The following is a 14,252-nucleotide window of genomic DNA, read 5'->3' as shown; positions in this document are numbered from 1 at the left end:
TGCTATGTTCCACACACAGCATTCCCGTGGCGTCTCTGCCCCCGTTGGAATGGCCGATCCCCAGCCGCTCCGACCAGTACGAGCTCCACATCGACGTGCAGCCCAAGCCCCACCACCGGGCGCACTACGAGACGGAGGGCAGCAGGGGCGCCGTGAAAGCCCCCACCGGAGGACACCCCGTGGTCCAGGTAGGACCAAGATGAATGATTTCGATCGATGCGACCGAAAAACGCGGACACATTTCACCCATTCACGGCGCTCTTCAAAAGAGCAAGGCGATTGATTTTAGCGTTCCAGTTCGGGAGCTAAGTAAGGCTAAGTCTTAAAGCCTCAGGGCAGGCAGCCCATGACAGGAGAGGCCTCGCGTGTAATGGTATTTCCTAGTCATTATGCAGGTAAAGTGCTGTTATTGCCCAGAGCCAGTAGTATGAAAATGACTGGGGCTGAGTTGACTCCGCCTTATTCTGGCCCCTCTCTCACCGTCCTCGCTCGCTCCTGCACGTCCTCTCTACTGTAGTTTTGCAACACTTTTTCTGAGGCGCGACTGTGAAATCGGCGAGCGTCCCCCCCCCCCCCAGACATGTGACACGTCGTAACCACCGCCACGCCAGGCTCATGACAACAACACAGCCGCGCTGATTTTTGACTTCCTGCTTAAAAATAGGTTGCCCCCGCCCACCCCGCCCCCCCTCCCCTCCCCTCCCCGGGCCCCACGGTTGTAACCGCACAGACTGACACACAAACACAAACGACTTCCTCATACACAATGGCTGGATGACTGTGTGGCAGCGTGCTCTGTCTGACATGAGTGTTGTAACAGCTTGACTTGGCAGGTACTCAAAAGCCGTGTCTGCTGCTCGCCTACCTGCTGTCATTAACGTCATGTTTTTTTTAGACAGAAGAAGAGACAGCCGATGTTCATGGCCCCAAGTGTTGCTTTGACTTCACGTTTTTGTCGGTGTTGTCAAGGCCTTTTTTGTTGTTGTCGTCGTTGTCGTCGGTGATAGTGGGGACCTGGTGGAAATTAAACTTTTCTCACTTAACACTTTTCCATTTTCTGCCCCCCCCCCCCCCCCCCACCCCACCCCCCTTCCTGAGGTCAGTGCTGCCTGGTCTGCCAGGCCAATCAGATGGTCAGGGCTGGCTAGCCACGGCCGCACTCCCTCTCTCTCTCTCTCTCCCCTTCTCTCTCTCTGTCTCTCTCTCCCCTCTCTCTCTCTCCTTCTCTCTCTCTGTCTGTCTGTCTCTCTCTCCCTCTCTCTCTGTCTGTCTCTCTCTCCCCTCTCTCTCTCCTTCTCTCTCTCTGTCTCTCTCCCCCTCTCTCTCTCCTTCTCTCTCTCTGTCTGTCTCTCTCCCCTCTCTCTCTCTCTCCTTCTCTCTCTGTCTGTCTCTCTCTCCTCTCTCAGTCTGTCTCTCTCCCCCCCCTCTCTCTCTCCTTCTCTCTCTCCTCTCTCTCTGTCTGTCTCTCTCTCTCTCTCTCTCTCTCTCCTTCTCTCCTCTCCTCTCTCTCTCTGTCTCTCTCTCCTCTCTCTCCTTCTCTCTCTCTGTCTCTCTCTCCCCCCTCTCTCTCTGTCTGTCTCTCTCTCCCCCCTCTCCTCTCTCTCTGTCTGTCTCTCTCCCCTCTCTCTCCCTCTCTCTCCTCTCTCTCTGTCTCTCTCCCCTCTCTCTCTCTCTCTCACCTCTCTCTCCCTCTCTCTCCCCTCTCTCTCCCTCTCTCTCCTCTCTCTCTGTCTCTCTCTCTCTCTCTCTGTCTCTCTCCCCTCTCTCTCTCTCTCCTCTCTCTACCCCCCCTCCACTTTACTTTTCCTACACTGCTCTCTGTCATGACTCACTGCTCCTGCTCACTGCCATGACAACCGCCCGCCCGCTCACATGGGCCTGTTGAGTGTTTGCAGTCAACTTCCTCTCTTTCACTCACTGTGGCAGCTACCTGGACACACACACACACACACACGCACACACACACAGACGCACACACACACACGCACACACACACACGCACACACACGCACACGCGTCCCGCGCACACACACACACACACACACACACACACACACACACTCATTCATGTTGCCATAGTTTCTGCTCACACAGTGGGCAGCAGCAGCAGCTGCTAGCTGCTGCGTGTGTCAGTTTTAGGCCCGAGCGAGAAGATCATTTCTTCTTCGGCTAGTGGATTTGATGTAGAGAAGATCATTTCTTCTTCGGCTAGTGGATTTGATGTAGAGAAGATCATTTCTTCTTCGGCTAGTGGATTTGATGTAGAGAAGATCATTTCTTCTTCGGCTAGTGGATTTGATGTAGAGAAGATCATTTCTTCTTCGGCTAGTGGATTTGATGTAGAGAAGGTGTGTACAGTTTCTCCGTGCTCGTCTGTCTGTCTGACGAACACGGAGGAAGCTAGCTAGATGGGGAGGAAATTAAGAGTTACTATAACTCACCTGTAGTGTTTGTGCCATCACTTTTGCAACTAAAATGTGGTTATATTTTTTGGATGAACACAATGCACACAATACTGTTTGTGCAAATACTTTTAGATGCAACTTCATGTAGTGTGGTATTGCATGCATGTTTCCTCTCTCTCTCTCTCTCTCTCTCTCTCTCTCTCTCTCTCTCTCTCTCTCTCTCTATCGAGCCTCGCACGCCAATGTTTATGTCTGCACCCATATTTGGTAACACTTATTAGACACCATGGCATGCAACACAATGTTGTCAACCTTCAAGTCACACAACATGACTCATTTGATCATTAATTGGTTAGTTAATTAATTTCTTCCAACACGTTTAGTTTCAAAAAGTATCCCTCACAGTCACACACGTGTCACTCGCTCAAGCTGGGCTCTTTATGACAGTTTGGGTTCTGGTGATCTTCGACGCGTGCCAGTGAAGGACAGAATCCCTGCTCAGTTCCTTTGAATTCCGCGGCCACTTATGAAGGAACAAGTATAAAACGTTCTACTGTACGAGCCTCCAAGGCCATAGGATGTGAGCTCTCTGCTGGCTGCTGTTCAAGGCTGTAGTAGAAGAAGTGGTTGACACATGGGTCCCACACGGATTAGCGCCCCTCAGAGGGGGAAACTGGACGGTCATAGTAGAGTCAGCTGCTGAAGAGATCTGAACAGGCAGTGCTAAGTCAAGAGGATATGAGAAATACATTATGAGCTTCGAGTGCCGCCAACGCTTCCTTCGCATTTATCTTTCATCACCTAACATGAATCGAGTCAGAAAAGAAGTAGGCGGTGAAAAGAGGATAGGGGATGATAAGAGAAAGATACCGTCCTATCATACATCAGATCGGCAATTAGGCCCCGCCCCCTTTTAGGGGGAAAACGCAAGCCTCTCCACCCCCGTTGACTTCAATGTAAAATAGCACTACCCCCAAAAAAAGTAGAGAAAAATAACAGAATCAATCTCGTTTATTAATGACCCCAAAACACCATGACTTGACAATATATTACAACTCGTCTGGCCATAGAATGGACAAGATACACCGGAAATATGACTTTGACCCATCTCAAATCATGTGACTCATGTCACATATTTACATTACAGCCCCGAGCCAAGTAGCCTACAACCACGCTGGGCTCCACTACAACAGCATTTCATGTCGGAAGACTAAAGTAGCAACAGGACCGGAACTAGAGGTCAGAGACGGGTCATGAGTCACATGATTTTAGACGGGTCAAAGTCATATTTCTCATGTATCTTGCGCATTGTGTGGCTGGCCGAGTTGTAATATATTGTCATGTCACGGTGTTTTGTGGTCATTAATAAAAAAGATTTTGATTGTTATTTTTCTATACATTTTTTGGTAGTGCTATTTTACATTGAGGTCAACGTGGAGAGGCTTGTCTTTCCCCTCCCTAAAAGGGGGCGGGAACATGTGCCGCCAGCAGCCGCCTACAAAATGACGTATTGCCGATCTGATGTATCAGCAGTGCCAGTAAGCAAGCGTACATCCATCCATCCATCCATTCAGCTTCCTCTTTCTTTCTGCACGTTGCAGCTACACGGCTACCGAGGCAAGGAGCCGCTGGGCCTGCAGATCTTCATCGGCACGGCGGACGAGCGCATCCTCAAGCCGCACGCCTTCTACCAGGTGCACCGCATCACGGGCAAGACGGTCACCACCACCAGCTTCGAGAAGGTCATCCACGGCACCAAGGTCCTCGAGATCCCCCTGGAGCCAAAGAACAACATGAAAGCAATGTGAGAATGTCAGAATGCATATTTTTAAATAAGTAAATAAAAAGAAAATAATAATAAAAAAAGTAATTTGCAAATAGCAGGGGCTAGCCCCTCTAATCTGCCCCTGCCATCCTGCATTTCAAAATTTGCCCCTCCCACCACCACCCCTTTTTAGCCAATTGGCATCAACACAAGCACACACCTTCACACTTCCACACACACACACACACACACACACACACACACACACGCGCCTCCTAGTGGCGAAACTGTGCCCACTAAAGGGCGTCAAACTTTTTATGGACCGACCAACCGACAGAGTGACCTATAGAAACCTAAAAACAGCTGTTTTCGTAGTGATTTCACTCATTGTCCAGCTTTGCATAAAACCCTGTTCTCTGTCACAGAATCGACTGCGCGGGGATCCTGAAGCTCCGGAACGCCGACATCGAGCTGAGGAAGGGAGAGACCGACATCGGCCGGAAAAACACCCGCGTCCGCCTTGTGTTCCGCGTGCACATACCTCAGCCGGGAGGACAGCACCTCTCCCTGCAGGTGGCCTCGCATCCCGTAGAGTGCTGTAAGCAACTTATACGTTCATCAAGTAACCAATCCCGCAGTTATGCTTCTTGTGCTGATATTTTGTACCGATTGTTTTCCCGATTCATGAATTAGACAGAAGTTCTGCATGGTCTGGGTTTTGAGTCGTCTTTGTGGGCTTCTAATCGTGAATGTGATGCTAACCAGACTTAATGTAAAGTCAACACGGTCAGGGAGAAAAAACGAACCCGCATTCAAATAAGCTTGGAGCTGGGCTGATAGGCCAGAGTCCTGCGCACAAAGACGTCTTTATGCGACTAGCGCTTACCTCCATCCAACAGGTACTCGCTGTGTGTCTCTGTGTGTGTGTGTGTGTGTGTGTGTGTGTGTGTGTGTGTGTGTGGGTCTGTGTGTGTGTCTGTGTGTGTGTGTGTGTCTCGGGGTGTGTGTGTGTCTGTGTGTGTACTCTAGTAAAGTCTGTGTTTGGGTACACGAGTGCATATGTACACAGTGTTATTAAAGCACCTGGCATAATCAAAACTCAAACAATGCCGCCCTTTATCTGGCTTAGAACAGCTCCCGCGTCAACAAATAGCATTCGTCACCGTAACACCGAGTACATACTACTAAGTAAAGTACACTCTGCTCGTGTCGCTGTCAAACAGAACACAGCCATTCAGAATAATATCACTTTATAATTGCCGTTATCTAGCTGTCGAGCCGTCCGGATGAACGTCGGGACAATAGAGAGTCAAAGTGGAACGTCACTTCCTGCTTTGCAGCGCTGTACCAGAGATTTTCATCCCCCATTTATTTTCCCATAGATATTTCGTAAAATGCTTATAAAAATAGTTTTTACTTGTCCGATTCTAAATATAGCTGAACCGTTTGGTTTGACCCAGTAAAACTATTTTTAGAAGCATTTTGACGAAATGTCTATGGGGAAATTAATGGCGGATGAAAATCTCTGGTGCAGTGCTGAAGCAGGAAGTGACGTTCCACTTTGGGGCTCTCTATTGGCCAGCCAGCGGCGCGTGAAGCGTGAACTACTACGACACCTACGACACATGTTAGCAAAGCGACGCGTGACATGGTGACAGCGGCGTGTGTTTGGAGAGACAGGGGGGCCTCTCTCTCTCCTCTCTCTCGGTGGCGTCCTCTCTGGTGTTGTGTTGACGCACGGCGTAGTAGAACAGACAAACCTGTTCAAAGGTCACAGGGCTGTTTGTCGACACCTCAACTCGCCTCAGTGCGTATCGGATTTCGAAACCGACTCAACGGCGACAAGGAGTCCACAATATGAGGAAGCTAGATCCTCGTCGTTAACGTCTCAAACGCGTCTGACAAAGCTGACAGCCGCGCGGGGGTAACATGACACTCCGGAGACACTCCAGCGTGTCGCTACAGATTGACGGCTGCTCGTGCTCGTACGGATCTAGGACATGAAAACATGGTTAAGCAATAATGCCCGTGCGTTGGTGACATTTACTGACACACTATAGCAGCTAGGGGTGTCAAAATGAATCGTGCGGACGTGTGAATCGAATCGAATCGTTGACAGATGAATCGTTGAATTGTTTATGTTAAAATTTCTGTTGACATTCAGATTTTAAAGCACTTTCTAAGTAAAAAAGGGACTTGATATTCATCTGACTGCTTGTATTAATTGATGAAAAAGTAGCCATGTGCAGTAATACTATAGAAAATTGAGGATTTGATACTTTGAACTGCAATACTTTGAGCATCGAGATGCATCGTGGAATTGAATCGTTGACAGATGAATCGTGAGGCCAGTGAAGATTCACAGCCCTAATAGCAGCACAATATTAGCTGTTTTTATAAGTGTCATTTTAATTTGAGAACTTTCCCTGAACCAAATTTGAAAGATAGTCCTTTAGTTTTCATCTTCAGGGTCAAACCTGGCAACAAGGTAAATTATCTATAGCACATAGAACGTATACATAGACTATAAGGTACATGTAATATTTAGATAAGTTTGGCTGCATACAGGCGACACTTGTCTCGCTTGTTGATTTGACAGATTGAAATTAGCTGCCTTCTAAAACAGGAATAGGAAGGATTGTGAAGTTGTGATTGCACCACTTATTTAATCTCAAGCACAGCCACTTCTGGTTCCTGTGTAGATGCACAGCCACTTCTGGTTCCTGTGTAGATGCACAGCCACTTCTGGTTCCTGTGTAGATGCACAGCCACTTCTGGTTCCTGTGTAGATGCACAGCCACTTCTGGTTCCTGTGTAGATTCACAGCCACTTCTGGTTCCTGTGTAGATACACAGCCACTTCTGGTTCCTGTGTAGATACACAGCCACTTCTGGTGCCTGTGTAGATGCACAGCCACTTCTGGTTCCTGTGTAGATGCACAGCCACTTCTGGTGCCTGTGTAGATGCACAGCCACTTCTGGTTCCTGTGTAGATGCACAGCCACTTCTGGTTCCTGTGTAGATTCACAGCCACTTCTGGTTCCTGTGTAGATACACAGCCACTTCTGGTTCCTGTGTAGATGCACAGCCACTTCTGGTTCCTGTGTAGATACACAGCCACTTCTGGTTCCTGTGTAGATTCACAGCCACTTCTGGTTCCTGTGTAGATACACAGCCACTTCTGGTTCCTGTGTAGATGCACAGCCACTTCTGGTTCCTGTGTAGATGCACAGCCACTTCTGGTTCCTGTGTAGATGCACAGCCACTTCTGGTTCCTGTGTAGATTCACAGCCACTTCTGGTTCCTGTGTAGATACACAGCCACTTCTGGTTCCTGTGTAGATGCACAGCCACTTCTGGTTCCTGTGTAGATGCACAGCCACTTCTGGTTCCTGTGTAGATGCACAGCCACTTCTGGTTCCTGTGTAGATGCACAGCCACTTCTGGTTCCTGTGTAGATACACAGCCACTTCTGGTTCCTGTGTAGATACACAGCCACTTCTGGTTCCTGTGTAGATGCACAGCCACTTCTGGTTCCTGTGTAGATGCACAGCCACTTCTGGTTCCTGTGTAGATGTAGAAAATCAATGCAAAGCTGCAAAGTATAGGATGTCCTCACACGCCGGTTCACATTCGCTCTGCAGCTGCGAAGGCGTTTCCGATGTCCTCCTCCCTATGCGATGTCCTCCCTGTGTGAGTGGACGTCTCCAAAGTGCAACCGTAGACGGACAGTGAACGCAACAAGTCCCCACTCCTGTGCTCTGTGTCTCCCTGCAGCCCAGCGCTCAGCCCATGAGCTTCCCATGGTGGAGAAGCAGGACATGGACAGCTGCTCTGTGCTGGGAGGCCAGCAGATGATCCTGACCGGCCAGAACTTCAGCTCCGATTCCAAGGTCATCTTTATGGAGAAAACCCAGGGTGAGTCCCATCTCAGATGCTGTCGCGTTCACGTCCGGGCGAGCAAAACTCCACAAACTCAATTTACAATTTAGATTAGGTGTCCGCCGGGGTAGCGCAGCGGTAACTGCCAAACACGAGGGTCGCAGGTTCGAGCCCCCGTGTTACCTCTGCTGTCTTGGTCAGGCGTCCATACAGGCACAATTGTCTGTGTCTGCGGGTGGGAAGCCCCTGATTAAGGGTATGTGTCCTGGTTGCTGCTCTAGTGCCTCCTCTGGTTGGTCGGGGCACCTGTTCGGGGGGGGGGGGGGGGTGAACTGGGGGGAATAGCGAGATCCTCCTACTACGTCAAAGCATGTACTGTATTATTATCCTCACTCCTTATCTATTAGCATACAGTATCAGCATTGATTGGATGACATCAGTAGAGATTTCCTTCATGTTATTGCACCAAAAAAATAAAATACAAAAATAAAGCTTGTTCACAATAAGTCCCAAAACTCAAGTCCAAGTCAAGTTTCAAGTCTTTGAGGACGAGTCTCAAAGTCAAGTCTCAAGAGTCACTGTGAGTCCCACGTCCAAGTCCCCATCTCAACTCCATCCTGCCGGACGTCCTCCTCGCTGTCAGGTGAAAAGAACCGGCTGGCGACTGCACATGTATCGGATGAAGCATGGTGCTAGTCTCCGGGCTCTCTCTCTCTCTCTCTCTCTCTCGGCAGAGGGGGTGGAGCAACGACCAGGACACCCTAACAGGGAATTAGCCAAGTATATTTGGGGGGAAAATCCGAACCCAATTTGACAATTTAGACAGATTCTATCTATCTATGCATCTGTTATTTCTGTTCTCACACGACCTACTTCCAGTAGTGATATAAACTAATGAGCTATTACTCAGTGAACATGATTACCCATCAGATTCAATGATTACCGCGTCCAAACTCCACGCCCCGCCACGCCACGGCCCGGCGGTCCCGTGTGTCGACGGAGCCACATGCAGTTCACCTATGAGTCATTTGCATGATCACAGATGATAACTCGTCTGCCTCACTTCCCCTTGGCCTTTTCTCCCTGGCTGACTTCCAGCAGGTCTTATCGCTCTCGTCGGGCCGCTCGTCTCTGAACGTGTGCTGCTGAACGTGTGGTGCTGTTGTTGTCGTGTGGTCTGGTCGTGTGCTGCTGAACGTGTGTTGTTGTTGTTGTGTGGTCTGGTCGTGTGCTGTTGTACGTGTGTTGTTGTTGTCGTGTGGTCTGGTCGTGTGCTGCTGAACGTGTGCTGTTGTTGTTGTGTGGTCTGGTCGTGTGCTGCTGAACGTGTGCTGTTGTTGTTGTGTGGTCTGGTCGTGTGCTGCTGAACGTGTGCTGTTGTTGTTGTGTTGTGTGGTCTGGTCGTGTGCTGCTGAACGTGTGCTGTTGTTGTTGTTGTGTTGTGTTGTCTGGTCGTGTGCTGCTGAACGTGTGTTGTTGTTGTTGTGTTGTCTGGTCGTGTGCTGCTGAACGTGTGTTGTTGTTGTTGTGTTGTCTGGTCGTGTGCTGCTGAACGTGTGTTGTTGTTGTTGTGTTGTCTGGTCGTGTGCTGCTGAACGTGTGTTGTTGTGTTGTGTGGTCTGGTCGTGTGCTGCTGAACGTGTGTTGTTGTTGTTGTGTTGTCTGGTCGTGTGCTGCTGAACGTGTGTTGTTGTTGTTGTGTTGTCTTGTCGTGTGCTGCTGAACGTGTGTTGTTGTTGTTGTGTTGTCTGGTCGTGTGCTGCTGAACGTGTGCTGTTGTTGTGTTGTCTGGTCGTGTGCTGCTGAACGTGTGCTGTTGTTGTTGTGTGGTCTGGTCGTGTGCTGCTGAACGTGTGTTGTTGTTGTCGTGTGGTCTGGTCGTGTGCTGCTGAACGCGTGCTGTTGTTGTTGTGTGGTCTGGTCGTGTGCTGCTGAACGTGTGGTGCTGTTGTTGTTGTGTGGTCTGGTCGTGTGCTGCTGTTGTTGTCGTGTGGTCTGGTCGTGTGCTGCTGAACGTGTGTTGTTGTTGTCGTGTGGTCTGGTCGTGTGCTGCTGAACGTGTGTTGTTGTTGTCGTGTGGTCTGGTCGTGTGCTGCTGAACATGTGCTGCTGTTGTTGTGTGGGGGACTGCCCCCTAGTCCGATACCTCACGAGTCCGATACCTCACGAGTCCGACACCTCATGGTTTTGGGTTAGGGTCTGGGGGAGGTTAGGTTTAGGCGTGGGGGTGGGAGAGGTTAGGTTTTGGGTTAGGGTCTGGGGGAGGTTAGGTTTAGGCGTGGGGGTGGGAGAGGTTAGGTTTTGGGTTAGGGTCTGGGGGAAGTTAGCCTCTTTTTTCGGACTCGTGAGGTGTCGGACTCGTGAGGTATCGGACTCGTGCCATGGCACCGTTGTGTGCCACGTCAGAAATCTTCTCGGGGAGGTCGGTCCACAATCCACATACCTCTTGTCGATTATCCTCTTTAGTTTTAACTCTGAAATATGTCTGTGGCGGAATCAAACGCTCTGTTTAGATCATCGTTTATGGTAAGATCATGACGTAATCACACACAAAAATGCCTTCTTTTATGTCGTTTTTCTACCACATGTAGTAATTGTGCAATTTCCGACAACATTTCGAATGCCTCGTTTACACTGCAAGACTTTCCCCCCAATTTTACACAGGGTTTCCAGTTGGGCTCAGTCTGTCTTTGTTGACTCTAGTCTGCAGTTGTTGTGCTAGTCGGCAGCAAAATCTGTTAGTGTATACTGGGTACAGATTTCTAATCGCCTCCTGATTTCTAGTCTTCAAGTGTAAACGGCCTCCCAACGCCAGGTGGAGCCACAAAGAGTATATCAAACATGTTTGAATTTCAAAGTGAAAAGTCTTGTAGTGTATACTGCCTCGTCTGAGTCAGTTGTGTCGTGTATTTCAGTCAGTTTTTTCAGTCGTGATGAAATAAATCTTAATGAACCAGTCTTGTAGTGTAACCTCCCCAGTCTCTTCATAATCTGTGAAGATTTCCAAAGTCTTCTAGTGTATCACAGGCATTATTAGTGGAAGTTGAGAGTGATTTAACCATGATTGCCACAAATCAGGGTTTTCCAAAACTTTTTCATCTTGGGACCCAAAAGATAAATTCTGTGTCTCTCTGCGACCAAAAAACATAGGGTAATAAGTTGCCATGACGACCAGATGGCGACCCACCCCCCGACCCGACGGGTCGGCGACCCAAATTGGGTCCGCGACCCATAGTTTGGGAAACACTCGCCATTGATATAATGACAAAGGTCACCCTGCTGTCATTTGAATCCGGACTCTTCCTCAGTCACAGTGTATTTGCATGGTTCGGTGACGCGTCACGTAGCCGCACAGCAAACATGATTGAGAGAAAAGACATGCGTGCAAATGTTTTCCAACGAGTAAATTGAGCTGGATTTATAACATCGGGGGAAGTATTACCAGGTAGACTAGGTTTCATTTACCATCTGTGATAAATCATGTGTCTGGTTTTTTATAACGGTATATCCCAAGCTGCTCGAGAGCCGTCTGATCCGTCTGCACGGGGATCGAGATACTCTTGCGTTCGATCGACCAGATGGTCGTGAAGTCGTGACTCACCGACTCCGCCGCTGTCTGAGAGCGTCAGCGCATCGGGCCTTTTAAACGCGTCCCTCTCCAGGGACCCGCCTCCGCTCACACTTGGACCCCGCCAAGCCGCTCCCTCCCTCCCTCCCTCCCTCTCCCTTCTCCGGGGTTCCCTGGCATTTCCCCGTGTTACGACACAGCGTCCAGTTAGTAGCCAGCGAGACGGGAGTACGGAAAAAGAAACGGTACCCAAAAGGCATTGCCATTGTTTTGGAGAGTCTCTGTTATGACACATGAGTTCTGGACCAGTGCAGCTGTGAAAGCCCCCTCTCTGAATGAGAGACAGCTGCCTCCTCTGGCTGGGGTCTCCCCCGTCCCCTGGCTCTCCTGCACGGACGAGGTTGTACGAGGGGAACGAGCGCCCCCCTTCCCTCCCCCTCCTCCCTTCCAAGTCGAGCCTACTCAGCTCGCTGTCCAACTCCCCCGCTCGCCCTCTCTTCACCCCCAAATTACCTCCAGAGGAACAGAGAGAGAAAAAACGATGGGGTATCCCTTAGAGCGGGATTGCAACAAAACGCAAACAAACCCAAACGCCAAGAAAGCAGTCACCCCCTTTTTTTGTGAGTGAATCGGAGCCACTTGTTTCCCGAAAATAAAGCCGAGAGAAAAAACATAAAAGAGAGAAAAAAGAGTGATTTTGGCGAGATGTGTGGAATCCCCCCGTTCTCCTGCTGACTCATTCGAGCCATGTGTGTTTCATTTGTGATCTGACAGAGGGTTTCCCACCTACCATTCAAACACAACTCAATGCGCACCACACAGGCCATATTGTACGTTACAACGCAATAAAGGCCATATGGACTTTAACCAGCACATTGCTTTTGACAGCCGTTGTTTTGTAAAGACGATATTTGCTGTTAAATGGGAACTTCAATGGAACGCGGTGAAGCGGGAATGGAAGTAGAGGATGAACGCAAACCATAATCGCTGTTGACTTGACATCACAGTGCTAATGTTTCCTATATATATATATATATATATATATATATATAGTATATATACACTGTATATATACTGTGTATATATATATACAGTATATATATATATATATATATACACAGTATATATATATACATACATACATATACACACATATATACTGTATATATATATACATATATACACATATATACTGTGTACATATATATATATACACACTGTATATATATATATATACATATATATATATATACTGTGTGTGTGTGTGTGTGTGTGTGTGTGTGTGTATATGTATATATATATATATATATATATATATATATATATATATATATACATACACAGTATACATATAGTAATATATATACAGTATATATAGACACATGATTGAACATATATATGAATATATATATATATATACATATATATATATGTGTGTGTGTGTGTGTGTGTGTGTGTGTGTGTGTGTGTGTGTGTGTGTGTGCGTGCGTGCGTGCGTGTGTGTGTGTGTGTGTGTTTGGGGCAGATCAGTAGATGGGCTCTCCCTGGAGGTGTGCTCGACGGTGTAAGAGGAAGTGGTTTTTACTAGTGATTATGATCTGCATGCACAAAGACTACCTTTTCCCTCCACTTGAATTTGAAATCACTTAGCAAACAGGTCACAGCGTGTCAATGCTGTGCCAGGAAGGAATATTGAGAGGTAGTCCGTCCCCCCCAAACCCCCCCCAATCATTCAATCATGTGTCTTTTATGTACAAAACATTCAGAAATGTCATTAAAAGCAGTGAAAGAATTCAAAGAGCACCAAATGAATCCACTTAGTGAGAATAAGATCAGAGCTGGAGGAGGGACTTCCCTATATTGGCTGGGACGCAGCGTTTTCCTAACGGGAGTCTTGAGAGTTAGCGCATTACATAAGTGTCTAATATATGATGTACTATGCTGGAAATAAGCACCCGCCTCATGCTACTCTTAAATACCACATCAATTTAATTAGTTCCGTTAGTTTGGGCTTTTTATTGACACAATAAAATTCTCTTTAATCCATTTCCTGTGCAACATGAGACCGTTTTAATTAATTGTCACCTCCCTCCGCTCTCTTTTGCACTCTCTCTCACTCTCGCTCTCACTCTCTCTCTCTCTCACACTCTCTCTCTCTCTCTGTGTCTCTCTCTCTCTCTCTCTCTCTGTCTCTCTCTCTCTCTCTCTCTCTCTCTCTCTCTCTCTCTCTCTCTCTCTCTAGACGGGCAGCAAGTCTGGGAAATGGAGGCGACGGTAGACAAAGATAAGAGCCAGCCTGTAAGTAAAGACTCACCCAGCTGTCCCATAGAGACACTGCGGAGCGTGTCATCATTCAGAAGCCACGCCCAAAACGGGGGAAAACACAAACTCCCGTCCAATCCTGGCGTTCTCCTATGTCGCGTGCATGATCGGGTGTTGCACACAAAGATCATATATACGGAAGATGAACACTCCAACTTACTTCATTGACAGCAGCAACATCCACATTTTTCTTCTCGCCAATTCTCAATGGCTTCCTTGTTTTCCTCGGGAGTAAAAAAAAAAAAACTTTAACTGCCGATTTTTTACATTTGTTGTCTGTGCAGCCCCACCACACAATAGCTTTTAGCTACG

At 48.1% G+C, this 14,252-nt stretch overlaps 1 protein-coding gene across 2 annotated transcripts in view; it reads left to right on the top strand.

Moving 5' to 3' along the window:
* The window catches only part of nfatc2a (nuclear factor of activated T cells 2a), a 32,032-nt gene that overhangs the window by 2,163 nt on the left and 15,617 nt on the right, over positions 1–14,252 (top strand). For both annotated transcript variants that reach the window (XM_083656866.1, XM_083656865.1), the window contains exons 3-7: positions 20–188; positions 4,007–4,209; positions 4,596–4,768; positions 7,946–8,086; positions 13,861–13,916. In XM_083656866.1, the coding sequence (XP_083512992.1) occupies positions 20–188; positions 4,007–4,209; positions 4,596–4,768; positions 7,946–8,086; positions 13,861–13,916 (742 nt within the window). The remainder of the gene's footprint in view (positions 1–19; positions 189–4,006; positions 4,210–4,595; positions 4,769–7,945; positions 8,087–13,860; positions 13,917–14,252) is intronic.

The sequence above is a fragment of the Poromitra crassiceps genome, assembly GCF_964638095.1.
Source record: "Poromitra crassiceps genome assembly, chromosome: 20".
Classification (NCBI taxonomy): domain Eukaryota; kingdom Metazoa; phylum Chordata; class Actinopteri; order Beryciformes; family Melamphaidae; genus Poromitra; species Poromitra crassiceps.
This window is presented reverse-complemented; position numbering and strand designations above follow the sequence as displayed.